We start from the raw sequence: 21,130 nt of genomic DNA, 5'->3' as shown, positions 1-21,130 counted from the left end.
GTAGCAGGTTTTCTTGCAGTTTTTTAGTGACAAGATGTGGTCGTAGAGATCTGGCAAGTACTGCTGTGTCATCCGCATAAAGTGCTAAGATGGCTGACATTGGGTTATGTGGGATGTCTGCCATATATATTGAGAATAAGATCAGTGCCAGTAGGGAACCTTGGAGAACTCCTGCAGAGATCCGTCGCTGACTTGAAACTGTACCATTTATTTTGACTTGTATGTGTCTGTCCTGGAGGTAAGATTTAATCAGGTGGACGATTCTTGATGGTATGCCTGCTGAAATGAGTTTGTGTAGTAATCCCAAGTGCCATATCTTGTCAAAAGCTTTCGCTATGTCAAGGAAGACTGCTCCAGTGTGCTGGTGCCAATTGTAACCGGTGGTGATGTACTCAATTATCCTATGAATTTGTTGAGTAGTACTGTGATGTTGTCTAAAGCCAAACTGTTCCTTAGGAATGATATTTAACTCATTTACTGAGGCTTAGAGTTTAGAGAGAATGATTTTTTCTGCAATTTTGCCTAAGTTTGAGATTAGGCTGATGGGTCGATAGCTTTCAGGCAGGTATGGATCTTTACCTGGTTTATGCACTGGGACCACATCTGCAACTTTCCAATAGCTGGGGAAATAGTTAAATTGGAACATGGCGTTGATTATGGTGGTGAGATATACAACAATTCTTCGGGGCAGCAGTTTAATTATTCTATTTGATATGCCATCTGGGCCAGGGGCTTTTTTATTCTTTAGCTTCTTTAGAACTTCATAGATTTTTGCTGGGGAGGTGTTTGGAGGTATGTTGTTGCAGGTATCGGTGACTTTCAGTGCATGTCTGACATGGAGGTGGATTTTATATACATGCTTGAAGTCCAAGTTGTATGTAGGGCTACACTGTTTTTTTAGGTTCTTTGCTATTTCTTCATGTTGTAATTCCATAAATATAATGATTTTTGCTACAATTTTTATTACTTTAAATTCAAAATTTTTATTTTTAGTGAGAATATCTGAACTTTACAGTTGATGAAGTTCCTATTTTTACCTTGAATAGCAAGCTTAATTTGATTGCATTTAAATTCTTTTCTTTTCTTTTTTTAAACTTTTATCCTTATATAATTATTTAAGAACTTGCACCAAAATAAAACAAGTGACCTGTTGTTATTATGCATTGAATCAGATATAAAGGACTCGATTAATTATGATGATATTATAGATATATTTGCTAAAACCAAAGCCAGAAAAAAAACAAAAAACTTTTAGTTATTGATTTTTTTTAAAATTTAAATTTGAACTGATTTATTTTTATACTTTTTTAAAATGCAAATATATGTATACCAATGTTGTATTGTGTTATTAAAATTAGTTATGATGGAAATGTTGACTTTTATTTTTAATAAACTAAAAAAAAAGTGCTTATTTTTGAGACCTCAGGTCTCCAAAAGTATAAATGCAGCCCTGGACACTGCCTGTTTGTAATGCTAGCAGTGAATGCTCATTTTCTGTACTTAAACGTGTTAAAAATATTTACACAATTCTTTAAGTCAGATGCATTTGAGAAATTTTCTAATTATGTTCATAGAAAATGATATTGTTGAATTATTGCTGTTTTAAGGATACTTGTGACATAAGACTGAATGATAAATGCACATAAACACAAGAAAGATATTTAATTAACAAAATATTTCGGTCTGGAAATAATTTAACCAAATATTTCCAGACCGAAATATTTGGTTAATTAAATATCTTTCTTGTGTTTACGTGCATTTATCATTCAGTCTTATGTCACAAGTATCCTTAAAACAGCAAATTCTTATCCTTCACAGGGAAAATGCTACCAAACTAACTGGTAATATAACTGGTACAATACCGGACGACTCGTTTTGATGACAAGTCGTCCAGTATTGTACTACGTACTAGGATCACTTGCATTGGCTAACGCTAGTGTCGCCGATACTTTATAGTTTACTATATTCGGCAAGAAACTCTCTGATTCCAATCTTTGAGTTTCTTATTCGGTTTTAAAACTATGTGGGATTTAATATCCCCTTAATTTAAGTAACATTATTTACATTGTACAATACTGGACAATGTCACGTGTTCTTGTTCTCGTTCATACAGTCCGAGCTCAGATTGAGGTAGATTTTTTATTAGAGCTGACCACACTTGATGGAGAATTAAACCTTGATTTTTATTGCATTGGGTTGGGTTTTTTAGCATATTAGCAGCTTCTTTAAATTTTCTTATATAACTTGTTTCCTGTGTATGACATCGTCGTTTTTTTGCCAGAGTACATCGTGTCCAGTGGAAGTGGTATGGAAAGCAAGACCCATTTTTTGTTCTCTTTTGTATTGTATGTCTTTTTGGTGTTCAGCCATGCATATTTCTCCAGATCTTCCTGTCTGTCCTACGTAGCAAATCCCGCAAGAGCAATGGATTTTGTAGACTCCTGGTTTTTTAAGAGGATGATGAGGTGGTTTTTGGATGTAGGAATCTTGAGATTTTTTCCATAGGAAGGAAGGCTACTTTTATGTTGTGTTTGTTCATTAATTTGGCTAGCTTGTCTGTAACATTTTTGATATAAGGAAGCGAGATTGCGTTTTTGTAATCTTGTTTTATTGTGTTGTTAGCTGGAGGCATTTTAAGGATTCTCTTGATGGTTTTTGTTTCATATCCATTCTGTTGGAGATTTATGTTAAGTATTTTAGTTCTTCATTACATCTTTCTTGTGTGCTGGAAATATTGTATGCTCTGTCTCGAAGAGTTTTAATTAAGATCATTTTTTGTGAAGAATGGTGGTGTGAGGTTGCATTTAGAAATCTTCCAGTGTTTGTCGGCTTCCTGTATACTGAGAAGGAGAGTTTACTTTCTTCATTAATTTCTAATAGAATATCCAAAAAAGGAAGTTTTTTATTTTTTTCTTGTTCTAAAGTGAATTTTATGGTGTTGTGCAAATTGTTGAGATAATCTTTGAAATTGATAAGTTCATCTGTTCGTCTACATATACTATATATACTATCGTCCACATAGCGTAGCCATATTTTTGGTTTTTTATGGTAATTCTTAAGAGCATTGTTTTCGAATTTTTCCATAAATAGGTTTGCTAATACCGGTGATAATGATGAACCCATGGCCAGTCCTTCTTTTTGTTCCCAGATTCTATCTTTATAGGTGAAAAAAGTATTGTTTATACAATGTTTAAAAAGATTCAAGATGTCCGGAGGGAAGAAGTCTTCTAGGAGATTCAAAATTTCTTGTCTCGGGACGTTTGTAAACAAACTGATAATGTCGAAACTTGCTAAGATGTCTGTTGGACCAATATGTATATCTTTCACTTTTTCTATGAAATGTTTACTATTTTTTATGAAGGAAGATGTTTTTCCTATATGTTGTGAGATCATGTTGGTGAGGTATTTCGCCAAGTTGGAAGTCGGTGAATCTCTTCCATCTACTATTGGTCTTAAAGGTATATCTGTCTTATGGATCTTTGGAACACCATATATTCTTGGTATCAAAGGATGTTTTGATTGTAAGTATTTTTTAAGTTCTTCCGTCCAGAGAGGCACTTTTTTTTATTAGATCATTTGTTTTTTTGTGTGTAGACCAACAATAACGCCAGTAATATGAAAGGTGATGTAAAAGGTGTGCTGCGACGAATTTCAAATATTAACCCGAGAGCAATGTATGTATCCTGTAGTTCACATTCATTAAATTTAGTAGTGAATTGCACTGCTAATGTTTTAGATGCCACAGCATTTTTTGATTTCCAGTTTGACTCGTCGATGGGAATACCTCAAAAGATGCATAAGTAATTTTACACTCAAACTAGTCTGTGATACACAATGGGAGAGTCGAATTGACTTATTCCCTTATTCCCATTGACTTAGCCCCTAAGATATAATTTGTCCGATGTTTGTGAAGCTGCAAGAAATATCTCAAGATGATAGTTTATGTGGATTAAGTGGAAATACCATGAAATTAGATGCAAGTAGTCTTCTTAAAACTTTAAGGAAGTTCACATTTATTGCATCCTTAGTAATGTGGTATAATATACTTTTAGAAATAAACTTTACAAGTAAACAACTTCAGAATACAAGCCTTGATATAAATGGTGCCATAAATTGTATTAATGATACAAAGAATTTCTTAATGAAAATCTGAAATGAGGATGAATTTGAAAAGATTTGAAATGTTAACAGATGCGGAAAAAATCGCTGAGGTCTTAGATGTAACGCCTAATTTTGAACAAGAAACAGTTAGACTAAGAAAAAAAAAAAAAAGGAGAAACAATTTGTGTATGAAGCAGAGGATGAATTCATAACAGATTTTAAACAAAAATTTAAGATAGATTTTTATTTTTCAATTATTGATGCCGTAATTGCATCTGTTGATGAAAAATTCAAGCACATGTCTACAATTAACGAAAAGTTTGGTTTTCTATTAAATATATATGAATTTCAAAAAATTACTTCAGCAGAACTGCTTAAAGATGTTTGACGTTAGAAAATTATTTAACACATGATAATTCTATAATTCTAGAGATATTGACAGAACAGATTTTTGTAGTGAATTGCAAATAATAGCAAGGCGAATTCCAGAAAATACTTCCTCATTAGATGTCCTGTCATACATATGCAAAAATAATTTAGAAAATAGTGTTCCAAATGTGTTTATTGCTCTGAGAATTTTTTCGACATTGCCGTAATCGGTAGCAAGTTCAGAAAGGAGTTTCTCGAAATTAAAACTTACAAAAACTTACACTCACTCAAAAACTTACACTCACTCTATGATGGTTCAGGAACGACTCACTGGTCTAGCAATAATATCTATAGAGCATGAAATTGCATCTACAATCAATATAGATGAATTAATTCAAAACTTTGCCAAAGCAAAAGCCCGACAGATTAATTTATTTTTCATAATTTTTGTATTTAAGATGTAATAATTTTCTTGCTATAAAGATATTACGAGTAATCATATATGTATACAAATGTATTGGTTTTGATTAATAAATTTTATATATAAACATTTATATATAAATTTTCTATATAAGTCGTTCCTCAAATTTCTTTTTTGAACCTTAATTTTTTTATAAAAGAATTAAGGTATGTCTCAGGGCCTAGTTAAAGGAAAACCATGAAGCTGAAAGACAATAAAACATATTCAGAATATAAATTTTATTATTCTACTTAACAAAGAATTGAGCTAATGTAGTTTGGCGGGCATTTTGTTTCTTTTTTTTCATACACCCGATGGTATGGCCCTATTGCCTCTTCTACTCTTCTGTAAATTTTACTGCTTCTCTCTTCATCAGGGTGAGCTTCTAAGAATTGCTGCTTAAAAACTTTGCTTGTATGAAAAATATTATATGCTGCTGATTGTTATAATCCGCTTGCAGGCAATTTTTACGACCGATCATAAACAGCAGTATTCTCTTTCCCAAATGTTGAAAGGGTTCGATGTGTGAAAATTAACAATACACAAATGTTATTAGGCATTCTGGGTCCGAGCTTTTCGACATATTCTCGAATATTATTCTCCTCAGAATATTTCCACTATAAAATATTTATTCATAAAAAATGCTTAGAAAACTAAAATGACAAATTCCAGGAACTTCTCGCGGAACACAGTTTGGGAAACTCTGGTATACATGGTGTACATGGAAGTAGTGTAGTATGCCATTAAAAATAACTTTGTAAAATGTTTTAAATCGATAACTAAATTATTTCATTCTGGTGAGTGATTTTTTAAAATAGTTAGCCATAAAAATATATAGACAGAAAATTTTTAAAATCTGTAATATTTATTTTTAAGATGTATATAGGCGCACTAATCGAATTTGGGTATCGAAAAAAATGACGCACTAATTACTGCATAGAGTCATTGTATAGGGGCGCCTAAATTTTCTTTGCCTAGGGGTGTCAGATACTCTCGCACTGGCCCTGGGCACATAGCAAAAGCGGTTAAAGCAGCTCATCAGATCACTTGGTTACTGAAGAATACTTTGACAAGCGGAGACAAGAAGGTAATTGACTAAACAAACACACGTAATAACCATAATAAGTTTTAATAAGTAAATATTTCATCCTAAGTATCTTAGGACATCGTCAGTATAGTTAATTCAAACAATGCTAGGAAGAACATACAGTTAGGGCACATGATTACAATGAAATCCCATTGTGTGTAGTAGCATGCTATAGAATTAAATTAAAATATAACAGAAAAAAAATTACATTAAAATAAGATAACATATATAAAGAAATTATTTAACACAATTTTGTATGACAATTTCCCATACTTTAGGAATAGCAAGAATGTCATTATGGTTTAGATTTGGTCTGTGAAGTAGGGCTTCAGCACTTTCTTTATATAAATGTTCATGTTTATATAAAGATTTATGTAAAAGTTTGGTCTTTTCCCAGTGGATCCTATGGTTTGGGTTTTCAACACCGTGTTGAGTGAGGCCAGATTTCTGTGGTTTGATAAGATGGATATGGTTTTGATATTCCGAAATATGTTTCTGAACAGATCTACCTGTCTGTCCATAGTAAGACAATTTACAGGACCATGGAACCTCGTACACTCCAGGTAGCATCAGAGGCGAGAGTTTGTCTTTAGGAGAAGGTAACAAGTTATAGATCTGGTTGATGGGTTTGTAGGTAGTAGCAAGTTTGTATTTCTTCATAATTTTTGTAAGACATTTGGAGATGCCTTTGACATAAGGTATGGGAATCCTGTGGGCTTGTTCTTTTCTACGTTGGTGTGGGGAAGTGACTGATGATTTTTTGAGTTATTTTAACTCAAAACAGGTTGTATCCATTTAGCATGGATACAACCTGTTCAGAGACGTATTTTGGAACATCAAGACCATATATCCGTCTTATCACACAGCAGAAATCTGGCTTCGCTCAACACGGTGTTGAAAACCCAAACCATAGGATCCATTGGGAAAAGACCAAACTTTTACATAGATCTTTATATAAACATGAACGTTTATATAAAGAAAGTGCTGAAGCTCTACTTCACAGACCAAATCTAAACCGTAATGACATTCCTGCTATTCCTAAAGTATGGGAAATTGTCATACAAAATTGTGTTATTTAATTTCTTTATATGTGTTATCTTATTTTAATGTAATTTTTTTTTTTTAGTTATATTTTAATTTAATTCTATAACACACTACTGTACGCATATTGGGATTCCATTGTAATCATGCACCCTACCTAAAGTATGGGAAATTGTCATACAAAATTGTGTTAAATAATTTCTTTATATGTGTTATCTTATTTTAATGTAATTTTTTTTTTTTTAGTTATATTTTAATTTAATTCTATAACACACTACTGTACACATATTGGGATTCTATTGTAATCATGCACCCTACCTGTATGTTATTCCTAGTATTGTATGAATTAACTGTACTGACTATGTCCTAAGATACTTAGAATGAAATATTTACTTATTAAAACTTATTACTATGGTTATTACGTGTGTTTGTTTAGTCATGAATTCTCCACAGGTTTCAAATTATAATAAAGAAGGTAATTGTTCCTCTTTGTCAAGCCTTGATAAGACCCTATCTTGAATACTGTACACAGGTCTAGGTGCCAGGGTTTCTTGATGATGAGGAGGAGGAGGTGGAGAGAATCAAGAAGTGAGTGACTAAGATGGTAACATGTCTCTGAAATGAACCTTACGAGAACAGGTTGAAGAAATTTGGGTTACAGAAACTGGTTGATAGGTGGAAAAGGGGTGATATGATTGAGACAGAAATTACTGAAGGGATTTTTACAAGATTAATTCAGAGGAAATTTTTCAGAACAGGTCTGGTAGTGGGAGAACTAGGGACCATCGATGGAAACTGAGTAAGAGTGTATTTATGGAAGGGCTTTAGAACCAGATTTTTTGCTTGGAGAGTAGTGAATAAGTGGAATAGGTTGCTAAAGTCTGTTGTGGGTGTCATGACTGTGAACGAGTTCAAAGCAAAGCATGATAGATACTGCACAAATGTTGGATAATTCTTGATATGATGTTTAGGGCCTCCCTCGATGAGTGTAAGGACTCTGGAGTAGCCTGTAATAATAATAATAATCTACCAAAAACTACTAAAATAAAGAGTCAAAAGGCTTCAGTTTGGTGATGCAAAATTACATAAGCAAAGTGGACTCTAAGTATACAACTGTTTATCTGTCTATCTCATCCAATACAGCTGTCACCTTATTGGAATAAATAAGGAGATTACTAAAACATGACTGCCTTTAGCAAATCCATACTGTCCATCAAAGATAATACCACTGTTTTCAACTCAATTCTGGTTCTCACTAGCCTCTGACACTTTAACCACAACACCTGATGCACATATTGGTCTGTAATTTGATGCTTGAGTTCTCTCACCTCCCTTTGTGAGAGAACTGTCTTCCCTTCCTTCCACTCCTTTGGAACTTGATCCAATGTAAGACTCATATTAAACAAATATCCAAGGAAGAATTCAACTCCCTGCCACAGTCCTTCAAAATATGTGGTGATATATTATCAAGTCATACAGCTTTATTAACATGAAGTTTGTTCAGCTCCTCCATATACTTCTTGTTCACTCATTGTTAGGCTCTCCTCCTCCTCATCTACTGCTCTCAAACTCTCCACAATGAAAGATCTTTATGAAATACTCATTCAGTATCTCAACTGTATCATCTACAGCCATTGTCCTTATTCCATTTTTCCGATTAACGTAATTTGATCATAAGCAATCTTTTTTTTTTGACAGCTACATATGATTATTATTATTATTATTATTATGTGACACCTCCAGGGAGTCCAAAGACTCATCTAGGGAGAGTGTTCAACAGCATTGAACGATTGATCTCTTCCAGCTATTAACCATGCTCACACTTGCTTAACTTTTTGCGTGAGCCATTAGTAGCAGAGGCTCTACCAATCGACCAACTTTTGCTGGCAAAAATTTCTAGTCGCCAACCAGATTCGAAAGCAAGTCTTCCTTCGTACGGTCAAGCGCTGTGGTGTGCAAGCGCCACATCCATTGAGCTACACAGGCTCTGAAAGAACTTGTGTAGAACCTCTGAAAAATATTGAAAGAACTCCCTAAGGTTTTGTTTTTGGCTTCTTTCACTAACTGTCGCTCATTCTGCACTTTTGCTACCCTTCCCAACTAAGTCACCCACCATGCCTGTACTTTATACTCCTTATGAAATTGATTGTTCTGTTGCCTCCATATACCTTCTTACTCTGTATTGCATGCTTAATCTCTTCATTCATCTATTTCTCACCTTATTTAATCTTCTGACTCTTGGAATATATTTAGACTTTGCATCTATTAGGTAGTTTTTAAATAGCACTCAAGCAGCATTGATCTCCTTTTTTCCCAACTCCTCATTCTAAGCCACAGCTGCAAGCTGTCTCCTGAGCTTCTCACAATCATGAGCCTTGTAGCTACACAAGTTCCCTTTCCTCACAGAAGTCCTCACATGACTGGCAACCACTCAGGTAATAATTTCATAGTCACTCTCACAAACTGGATGCAGATTTGAAACCTCATTTATAATGACATCCTCTGATGAGATGATCAAAGCTAAGACTCAATCCTCACATGCTCTCTATTACATACTGTCAGAGGTGATTAACCCTCAAAAACTCAAGAAATTTATTTTCTTTATTTTCAGTTTCTATCTTGTCACCCTTTTTGTATTTGTTTATACATTTCTTGCTTGCTACCCTCCACATTATGAGATTTATAATAACATCCGACTAAGTATTTCTTTCTATTCACCTCTATCTCACACTATACTGTCTCAAAACTATCACACTGCCACTATTTCCTCCTTGCATCTGTACCTTGTATGGACATAACTCTTTTTCTTTCATCAATAGCACTCTACCTCCCTTTTTTCCCTTTCTGTCTTCATGAAAAACATCATACCCTTCCATTTCTATTCCTGTCAGGTGTCTTCCACACCTAACTAATGCTCACTTATTCCAACCATTAATGCAACCATTTCATTTCCCTTGTTTCTGATACTTTTTAGCATTTGTATACAAACATAACAGCTCATTTCATATACAAACATAACACATTTCATACCACTTATTAGGTGTGACTTCGAGCCATTTCTCATTCTCCTTACTCATCCCAGAACCTTCTTCAAATCCTACTGTTCTTCCTCCATCCCATTTTCTTCTTGTCTACACACATTTACTTCCTTTTGGAGCATCAACCTTTCTCACGCTATGTTCTCTGTCCACCCCGAGTCTCCCCATTTCTATGTTTGTTTTGCACACTTTTTCTCATGCTGCTCGCTTCTCCATTCGTAAGCACCAATTCTATCTCTCCCTTCTTAACTCTCCTGCTCTTTCACTTCACTTCTTACTTTCTCTGATTCATTCTCTGCACTCATCACTCTCCATTCCAGCAACAGCAGCAGTTTCTCCAAATTAGTCTAACCAAAAACCATTCAAATGCAGTCAATCACTCTTATACAGATCGATTTATCCTTCAAACTCCTTCCACACATTAACGACTTCACTCCTTTCTCTTTATATGTTTCCACTAACATATCATTCATAATCCTTGCTCTATGCCTCATCTTATTACTGTCATACTTGGGCAACACAGTGACACACTTTCTTATCACACTGTTAACTGTTATTCTTCTCAACAACCTCTTGATATTCATTCTTACCTTCTTGTTTCCAGTCAAGTTCTTTGTTCTTACTGCCACTACCAACTCTTTATGTTCCTCCTACCCACAAAAAGGTTATGTGTAAACCTATAGTACATTTTGTACCATGAGTGAGTTAAGGTTTTTTTTCTATTTTTTTTTCTATTGTTTGTATTTTTAATTTATTTTTTACATAGCCTGGAAACCCTGCTCTAGAGACCAAACATGGAACTTTTGCAAGCCCGCCAATAAGCAGGGAAGTGGTCTTGCACCAGGTGATGAAATTCATCTCCCACCTAAAGACAGTTGCAATCATCTATGCCTGTGATAAGATTCAAATGCACAGCCTGTTTGTTGGAGAGCAGGTATGCTAACCACTTGGCCAACCAGGCCAACAGACTCACTCTTCATATCCAACACCTCAGTCACTCTTTCATTTTACCTTCCAGAAAACAAATTTTGTGCATCCTCTTGTTTATCACACCTCTAATGGTTGAATCACCATACAATGCCACTTGCAAGTCTGCCGTTCCCTCTTTCATACCAACATCATTCATTCCTGTTTTCTTCAGTATTCCATAGACATCTACAGTTCTCTTCATTCACTTTGCATCTGCTTCAACTCTTACCCCATCTTCACCAACTTTGTTTTCAAATGTTGCATCATCATCCACTCTCACTACCTTATCATCAGTCATACAAGGTTGTTTGCTGACAACCCTGCTCACCATCTTTATGTTCCTCTCATGTAATTAATTGCACTCTGTTTTTTAACATCATTATCATACACTTTATCTTTAATCTTCATCTTCAAAGTGGCTTCCTCTGAGTTGGGATGAACATACAAATATACAACAAGCATTAAATATGAATCGTTACATCACTAAAAAACACCAAATGGGTAGGAACCATTACACAAGAATACAAGTACAACAGAAACATGTGGAGCATGGATGCTGGCACATGGTCAGTCATTGTTCAGCAGGAGTGTCCGATAGTTTTCAGAAAAATTGAAGTTTGATGTGTTTAAAGATCTAATGAATGACTTCCAAATATCACAAAATCATCCCTTGTTTCTGTTTAGAGTGGCTTATGAGTGGATTACCATTATAGCCTCATGTTGCGGGAACTGAAGTTGTCTTTTATGTATTGTATGGCGCTCTTATCCCATTCAGTGTTATGGTGAGCGTGGGAGAAATGGAATGCCAAGCCTAAGCTGTCTTCTCTGTTGTCATTAACATCTCCAATATGCTCCTTTTGTCTTATCCAAACTTCTCGATGTTTGCCCTATGTAATTAAGACCACAATAACATGGAATATTATAAACTCCAGGATGTTTGTTGAAAGGGTTGTGGTTCTTGTGTGACTGTAACAGATTTTGTACTATCATAATGGGTTTGAAGGCCACTCTAATGTCATGAGATTTCAGAAGATTTGCAATTTTTAGCAGAATTTTGCCAATAAAAGGGATGAACCTGTTGTGAAGAGGATTAGAGAGTAGTATTCTTTATGCTATTTTTTTAGGATATCCATTGCTGATTGATAGTTGGAGAATAGAATGTAATTCATCTGTTAGTGATCCTTCATCTCTTATAATAGAGATTACCCTCTTTTTCAGCATGTGTACAATACCTAATTTTTGTGAAATATGGTGCAACGAGGAGAAATGTAGATAATGACCTGTATGAGTTGGCTTACAATACACACCAAGAGAAATGCCTTCGTCTGCTTTTCTCGTAATTAGAACATCTAGAAAAGGTAATTTTCCTTCGTTTTTAAGTTGTAAAGTGAATTTGATTTAATGGTGGAAGGAGTTAATTGATGCCAGAAAATCGTGTAACTCAACCACACTGTGTTTCCATATTTTGAATATGTCATCTACATATATCAAAGTGATGGCTTCTGCACCTCTATCATCATTATATCCTTGGAGGACCTTGTGAATAGGAGAGGGAAGGATATGACTGAGATATACAAGTTGGTTAGGAGTAGTTACTGGATTATTGTGAAAGAGATTTTTCATTGAACAGGGATAGAATGCTAGAGGTTGTGAACAAGGAAGTGAGGAGCAGATGTATTGTGGAGAGGGATTAGTGAGCAGAATGCATTGCCTGAGAGTGTAGCAAGTATAGAAACAGTGAATGAGGTTTTAAGGCACGGTTTGATGAGCTAAGTACAGTATATGACATTGGGACCTCCCATGATGAGTTTTTTGGCTGCATAGTCTTTTGATGATGATGATAATATTATAGGCTAGTTTTTAATGTTGAGAATTGAACACGTTATATCATTTTAATATAATAATGTTAATACCATGTGTTACATTAAAAACTGCTATTGAAATAGGCTGTTCTGTTTATTATATACCTGTCCATTTAACATATATAATTTGATAGTGGTGATTTGATAAATTACATATTGATTTGTCTCTGTTAATGATGGATGACAGAGTTAATTTTATTTCAGAATGAACTTGTTGCAACAGAAATGATTAAATTGAGAAAAGAAAACATGGCCGAAACACCAGAAGGAATACAGCTAGATGCAACTAGTAAGTGTTTTACACATATATAACTCATGACTTTAAATTTTTCAGGAAATGATAACGTATACTAAAATATTAATTAAAAATCTTTAATTAATACCTTCCTATATTTCGGAAATGTTACATTGCCATCTTCTGGGAACAAGACAACCCAATTTAGGCTGCTAGAGGGCACTTTTAGGACTCTAGGACCAACACCAGTTGCCTTCTTCAGCCTCATTTGCTCATTAGTGCCTATGTGTACATATCATAGTTTTATGTTCCCAGAATATGTCAATATAACATTGCCAAAATATAGAAAAGTATTGATTAAAGTTTTTTAATTAAAGTCATGTGTAACCAACGTATAAGTTTATCTACAAGAATTACATATATAATTCAGTTAGTATCAACAGTGCTCTCAGGTTGGAAAGATTTTTGCAATTCATCTGGGATGCAAAGAATATTTATAAGGACTTTTCATATAAAGACAAGTTAGCTTTATAACCTTAGTTGCTTTGACAATGATTCTAAATAATGACATCTCTTGTGCATGCATCTTAGAAATCTGCTGGTTCTGTTATGAAATATTAAGTAGATTAATCATTATTTGGGAATCCCATTACTGAATGATGAAAGACGATCTTGAAATTAATATCTGTCTATAAAAGGGAAATTGTTTATTACATCTTACTTAGCCAGTCCTTTTTTACCTGATGGTGATGGTGTAGAGCAGTGCTTCCCAAACTTATGGATGTCAAGGCCCCCTTTGGAAAAATTAAGATTTCATGGCCCTCCCCATCGGGAAAAAAAAATCCTAATACAGAGATATATTATTATAATATTTATTGTATTTATATTCAATACAAAACATACACACCAGGGGTATTTTTTTCCGTGCATCACCGCACCTTTGTACACTAGCAATGAAACATTAATTTAAAGCGCGAAAAACTTGGCTGTTTTAAATGAACGCAAGATTTTGCATTTGTAATCTTTCTTGTGCTTCTTATCAATACCTTTATGAAATGAGACTTATATGAATAAGCAGATATTTACTAATATTCATTAAATGCTGAAATATGCAGCAAGCAAATTTTGTGAACCAATGTGTGATTTTTTCCATTAAAATATAAAAAATAACAAAAAAAAGAAATAATAAAAACTAAATATGTTTCTTTTAAGATAAAAAATATCTACTTAGTCTTAAAACATTTAAAATTTGTTTTTATTATTTCATGCCCCCCCCCCTCTACAAAACTAACTGCCCCCAAGGGGGTTGCTGCCCACAGTTTGGGAAGCGCTGGTGTAAAGGACAAAAACAACACTGCTTTCTCATCTGGTTGGACCTTGCCATCATACCATTCTACTCCTATGCTCCCCCTCCTATGTCTGCATAGGTTTTCTGCTGGGTCTTTTCCCCCTTCCATTGCACTTACTAAGCTTTTTTTTTTCAATAATGCTCATTCTCCATTGAACATATCCAAATGATCTACATGGTGTTTTTTTGTATAATAAAGTGGATTAACTCCTAAATTTGTTAATATTGTCAGTTGGTAATCTCTTCTGGTTTTGTTTTCCTGAGAAATCTCATTTTGATGGCTTGCAGTTGGTTGAATTGTTTGTTTGTTAAAGACCATGACTCTTGGTAAAGAGCTCCAGAAAAGATAAGTGTTATTTTGTGTAATAATTATTGACAATATTGTTTGTATTTTTGTATAATATTGTTTATTTTTGATTTCTTGTGCTGCATGATTGTTGGGCTATGCAGATTTATACTGACTTTTTTTTTTTTTACTGAATTTTGAATCTAGCCTTGAACAAAACAAAATGGCAGTATGAATGAGATCTGAAGCATGAAGATCAAATGCTATTAACAACTTAGAGTTCTCAAAAATGTTTCATTGTCATGAGTGCAACATGTATGCATGTCGAAATGCGAAAGATGTATTTGTTGAAAGAACAGGAGACAAGAGAAGATATGGATTTGTAGAAAGTGCAGTATTTTGTTAGATTACAAGTTATCAATGAATGTGAAACAGACTGAAGGAATGAAAGTTAGTGGTTGCAAAAGACTGCTGAATAATGGAATGAAAGCTAGTGTGACTGAGAGAGTGAAAGAATGAGCAATACAAAAGTATATGGAAGATATGGAAGTGAAAGGAAGTATGATGAGGAAACAAAAGGAAGGTATGGCAGAATGAAAGGGAGCAAGACTATAGGAGCAACAGATAGTGAAATTGCTGGAATGTAAAATTTGAAGAAGAGTTGTTGCAAAGAAATGAAAGAGTGGAAAAGAATAGAATGAAATTAAAAAAAAAGAAGAGATAAACAAGTCATTAATGACTCGAGAACAGCACTGTGTGGAAATTCCATTATTACATGTTTGATTAATGAGAGAGAGAGAGTTCATAAGGTCTGTTTTCTAGGAGGGAGAATGAGCAAGATAATTCATGCTTTGGATATGAGAAGGAAATGAGCAAGAGAGTTAGTATTGGTTGTGGAAACAAACAATTTATTTGGACATAAGGAGAATGTAAGGATAGGAGGTTATTGAGGAGAGTGAAAGATAACAGTATAGCGGGAAAGGTTGTTAGTGTGTTGCCAAGGTATGACAATGATGAGTTGAGAAGAGTGAGAATTATGAATAGTATGCTAAAAAGAATAGAAGTGAGTAGAAGGGAGTGCAGTTTGTAGATGTGTTGCATGTATTTAAGGGAAGAATGGATTTGTTCAAAAGGACAGATTGTATTTGAATGGCTTTGGAGTGTGTGAACTAGAGAAACTGTTGCTAGAAGGAAGTGCAGTGAGTAATGCAAGCAATATCTCATCTGTTCCACAGGAGAGTGGAACAGATGAGACTGAAGTCTTTGTGAAGAAGTAGTGGTAGTGAGAGATGAAGAAAGAATGAGAATGCAAGAGTAGCAGGAAAACAGAAGGAGAGAATGGGGGTAGATAGGGAGATATACATAGGTAAAGTAGATGTTGGAAGTATTACTGACTGTGCATATGGGAATGATCGGCATAGCAACAGGATGGATTGCGATGTGCGGGGATATAAATTCATCACCACCCTCCACATTCGCTGGCAATAGGCCAGGGAGTGTGGAGAGTGGTGATGAAGAAATGTATAAGCAACTTGGGTTAGTGAACAAGTGAAGGGTGATTGTTATGGGTGATTTTAATTATGGCAGTATAGACTGGAATGAAGATATAGCACTTATGAATAAGGATGATGAATTTCTTGAGAGACAACTGTCTTAGGCAGTATGTAAAGGAGGACATTACAGGATCAAGAGTTATAGATCTGATCATTTCATCAGAGAATGTGTTCCCTTCAGTTGGTGAAAATGATCATGAAGTGATCAACTGAGTTATGGCTAGCCATTTGGAGACTTCTCTGAGGAAAGGATATATGTGAATTACAAGGCTGGTGATTATGAGAAGCTTAGTAGACAACTTGTCACTATAGCATGAAATGAGGAGTTGAGCAGAAATGAATGAGAACTTACATGGAGCATATAGTTTAGATTAGTTATTTTGAAACATTAGCATAACTACTTTCCAACCACCAGGCTGCAGGTTTCAATCCCACAATGGACATAGATGTCTGTGATTACCTTCAGATGGGAAATGAATTTCATTTCCCATCTAATGTGGTCTGAGACTACCACCTCACTCAGTGTTGGCTTGAAGTGGCTTGTAAATGTTTTATGTTTGGTTTCCAGACTAGATGAAAAAATGAATTTAAAAAAGTACAGAAAAAGATAAAAATTAATAAAAAATATGAAAATAATCTATAGCTTACCCATATTACTAACATATCATAAGTTTACAACCTTTCATGGGTGAGAGAGTGTCATAAAAATATATATTTATTATTATTATTATTTTATTTATTTATTTTTTATTTTTTGTTGCCTCCCACCTATAGCATGTTAGTTCCATGGATGAATGAAGAGGTTTTTTGTAACTTTTTATTTTTTATTTTTTTGTATTTTTATCATCTAGAAATTCTGCTCTAGAGACCAAAAATAGAATTTTTTCAAACCACTTCTTGTCTTTATAAGCTGTACAGTGATCTGACACTCAGAAGTTAAATTCATCTCCCAACAAAATTATTAATTACTGTTTAACTGAATTTAATGTTTAATTTAATTATTATTTCCTATATATTTGCAGTCAAATCAACATCTTCAGGAACAATACACAGGTAAAGATATATGCACTCCTGCACTACCTGTGTAACAGAAACTGAAGTCAAGAAGCAAAGCAAGGCTTAACACGTTCACTGCCAACTACGAGTATACTCTTAGTTGATAAACCAGCTACACAAGCCAGTTATGAGTATACTTGTATGACACTTACCACTGGCAACGAGATTACTGTACTGACCTTGAAGAAGTGAAAATGCTTGGCTTGTGGAGCTAGCATCAAAACTGTGTATTCTCATAGATGGTATATGCTGTGCACAAGCCAACTATGAGTATACTCGTATGACGCTTACCGCCAGCAACGAGATTACAGTACTGACCTTGAAGAAGTGAAATTACTCGGCGTACGGGAACAGACTATGCCGAAGTAGCGTGGCAGCGAACGTGTTAAAGTCCGTATACTTCCTTTTGAGTTTGATTTCACCCTTGGCTGTTAGGCTGATAATCTGAGAATGGGTGTTTCCCAAATTTATTATTATTATTATTATTATTACAACATGGCACCTCTATGAAGTCCAGGGATTCATTGCAGGAGTACACTCTATCATACTCTGTTACATACATCTCATAGTCTCTGTAGTACTTAATTCTTCAATTACAACAGAATGATACCACCATCAGTGACATCTAAAACCCACCACCAACAGTATTTTTTTTGTCTGTAAATTGCATGTGTTCTCATGGCTGATTTACATGTATGCGGGATGAAAAACCATTCTATCTCCTTATGAGATTGGCTAAGAGTTATGATATAAGGCTTATGAGATTGACTAAGGATTGATTTTTATTTAGCAGATACATTCACTAGTAGTCGCACTGCTATCACTCCCAACAGTATGGCAACCAAAAAAATTTTGATTAAAAAAGTAAAATTGATTTACTCTGATGATAATGATCTCACCATTGAACTTTTACTACAAATGCAATGTCTTCTGACGTAATGTTATATCCAACCCCTCATCCCAAACAAAGAAGTTAGCAAAATTTCCAACAAAATTCAGTCTGGTGGCCACCTTCAGACTACACAAAAATGGACACACCTTTCTTTTAGTGTTGCACAGTGATCAGTATTCATTTTAGAAATTATGGACTTTACAACCGTGTTATAAATAACTATTTTAATTTCCCGACGTTTCGACCTTAATATGAAGGTCATCGTCTGGAGTATGTACAAATATAAAAGGACAAGCTGAGTTACATTTCACAGTAAGCTAAAGAAACAATGATTTGATCGCCGGTTATTCTACTGGCATGACCTCTAGTGAAAAAAAATACAAATAAAATAAAATAAAAAATAAATAAAAAAATACAGATGAAATTACAAATTAATTAATTATTTAGAAACTACATCAAAGCTAAATTCTATTTAAGATAACATGAGAGAAACATTCTTTCTTATACATAGTTTTCTTACAGTAACAATGATGTCTTATTTTTAACATTACAATTGCTATATTAGATTTAGGATTCAGGATTATCTACAGTCCTGTTTATAGTTAACTCTTGGGGAGAAAGGTTCCGTGAGTAGAATATGTGCCTTCCATATGCTTGGGATTTTTAGGCCATCATTATTGTTCAGATTGGGGTGGTTGATAAGAATCACACAGGCTTCCTTAAATTTGTGTTCATACCATGTTTTGGTGTGATGTAAACAACTGGTGCTTTTCCAGTCAATTCTATGTAAAGTGTTCAGGGCATGATCAGAAAGGCCAGGTTCACCATAGTTATTTTATTTAATGTGTCATTTATGTTCCTTTTGTCTGATAGGAATCGTGCATCCTGTTTCCCCTGTATATGGTAGATTACAGGTGCAATAAATACGGTATATTCCAGGGTGGGCCAGTGGATGGAGTAGTCTTTGGATGAGTTGAGTAAGCTTTTTAATTTTGTAGGAGGTTTAAAGGTGGCTTTGAGGTTGTATTTCTGTAGTATTCTGTTTATTTTATCTGATGTCCCTTTAGTGTAAGGAATGGTTATAATTTTATTGTGTTTGGTTTATCTTTCTTTTTTATTGAGATCTTGTAGAGAATTTTGTTAATAGTGTTTTGGCTGTAACCATTTTTTAGAAAAGTATTGCTAACTTTAAATTCATCTCTTGCACTTGTTCATTGGAGCAGATCTTCAAAGCCCTGTTTTTTAGAGTATTAATGACACCTAGTTTTTGTGTTGGGTTATGGTAGGAGTTTATGTATATATATTGTCCAGCATGTGTCAGTTTCTGTTAAACAGTGAAGGAAAGACTGCCAGAAGGAAGACGTGCGACAAGTGTATCTAGAAACGGAAGTGTGTTCTGGTTTTCAATCTGAATTGTGGACTGTATGCATTTGTGTTGTTTGTTTAAGTGGCTAAGGAAAGTGTCTGGTGGCTATGAGGGCAGATTGTGAAAATATTGTCAACATATCTAAGCCAGAATTTGGGTTTTAAAGGAGAGGAATGTAGAGCATGTTGCTCAAAATGTTCCATATAAAAGTTAGCAATGGAGGGGGGGGGATAATGGCGAGCCCAGGGATGCGCCTTCTTTTTGTAGATAGAAAGCATTTTGCCATACAAAATAACTAGAACGTAATACAAAGATATATTCCCCCCAGATATAACGGCACTCTTTGTGCCGTTATATCTGGGGAGAATTTGTTGTGTAAAAGAAGGATTGTGCAATTGATTGGGACATTTATAAAGAGGGCAGAGATGTCAAAACTGACTAATAAATCATGTTTTCTAATGTAATGTCTTTGATTATGTTTATGAAGTGTTGTGTGTTTCTGGGGTGGAGGACACACCTAATCCTCTCTTCCAAAGACCATCTGTTGTGATCTTTACATTTTTGTAAGGTTAACACCTACATTTGTATGGTGTCTACCAAATGCCTCTGCAGCTTATAATCTGCAGAGGCATTTGGTAGACAAATGAAAAGACAAGGACAGCCACACAATCCTTGAACAGAAAGATTACATGTGCTAACACTGCTATAATTGCTCAGGATTTGGATACCTGCTGAAATAGGTAACTTTCTTTCCAGAAGTAAATACTAGTGTGAAAGACTGTTCCTTGATTCTGCCACCATCCTATATAACAGTCCTAATCTCATCAAATATGGATGCTTAAAACTGCCTTAAATCTGGGAAATTCTCATCTTCAGACCAATAATGAAGAGTGCTCAATCTAGCTCACTAGATAGCACCATTTAAGACTTTAGTCCTTGCTTTGTTTCTTCACTTCAGTCTCTCTTACTCATGTAGCATATGAATGCAAATATCTTTACTTACATATTGTTCCCTGAAGATGCTAATTCAACAAAATATAGGAAATAGTAATTAAATTATTTTAGTTATTATAATGAAATTGGGAGAATGATTGTATGTTGCGCCCTTCAATTGGAAAAGGCCGAAGTTTGATTCTTGTCGTGATGAGACGAATCGTTTTATGTTTTTGTTTAAAATGAAGGTGAGTTAACCAATCTTATATGGGGGGGGGGGGGTTTGCAAGTTTGAAAAACCCAGAAACTTGAGTTTTTCATCCTGCATACAGACAAATTGTCCTTTAGGATACACACAATTTACAGACAAAAAATATTAGTGGCCGTTGTAGTCATCAGTAGATGGCATTGGTGTAGATGATAGAGACGAAGAGTTTTAGAGGAGGTGCCCTCCCTCGATGAGTCTTTGGACTCCTTGGAGGTATCATGAAATAATAATAATATCATGTACATTGTTATTTCTTTCCTAAAAAT

General features: G+C 34.6%; 1 protein-coding gene across 3 annotated transcripts in view; it reads left to right on the top strand.

Annotated features, from left to right (window-relative positions):
- LOC150098246 (dynein intermediate chain 2, ciliary) overlaps positions 1 to 21,130 on the top strand; it is a 504,968-nt gene that overhangs the window by 415,175 nt on the left and 68,663 nt on the right. For all 3 annotated transcript variants that reach the window (XM_090405921.1, XM_090405922.1, XM_090405923.1), the window contains one exon: positions 13,132 to 13,216. In XM_090405921.1, coding sequence (XP_090262047.1) covers positions 13,132 to 13,216 — 85 coding nt within the window. The remainder of the gene's footprint in view (positions 1 to 13,131; positions 13,217 to 21,130) is intronic.

This window comes from Typopeltis vanoorti, chromosome 16, assembly GCF_054136105.1.
Source record: "Typopeltis vanoorti isolate ZY-2024b chromosome 16, IOZ_Tvanoo_1.0, whole genome shotgun sequence".
NCBI lineage: Eukaryota > Metazoa > Arthropoda > Arachnida > Uropygi > Thelyphonidae > Typopeltis > Typopeltis vanoorti.
The sequence above is the reverse complement of the archived record's forward strand: the minus strand, read 5'-3'. Positions and strand labels throughout refer to the sequence as shown.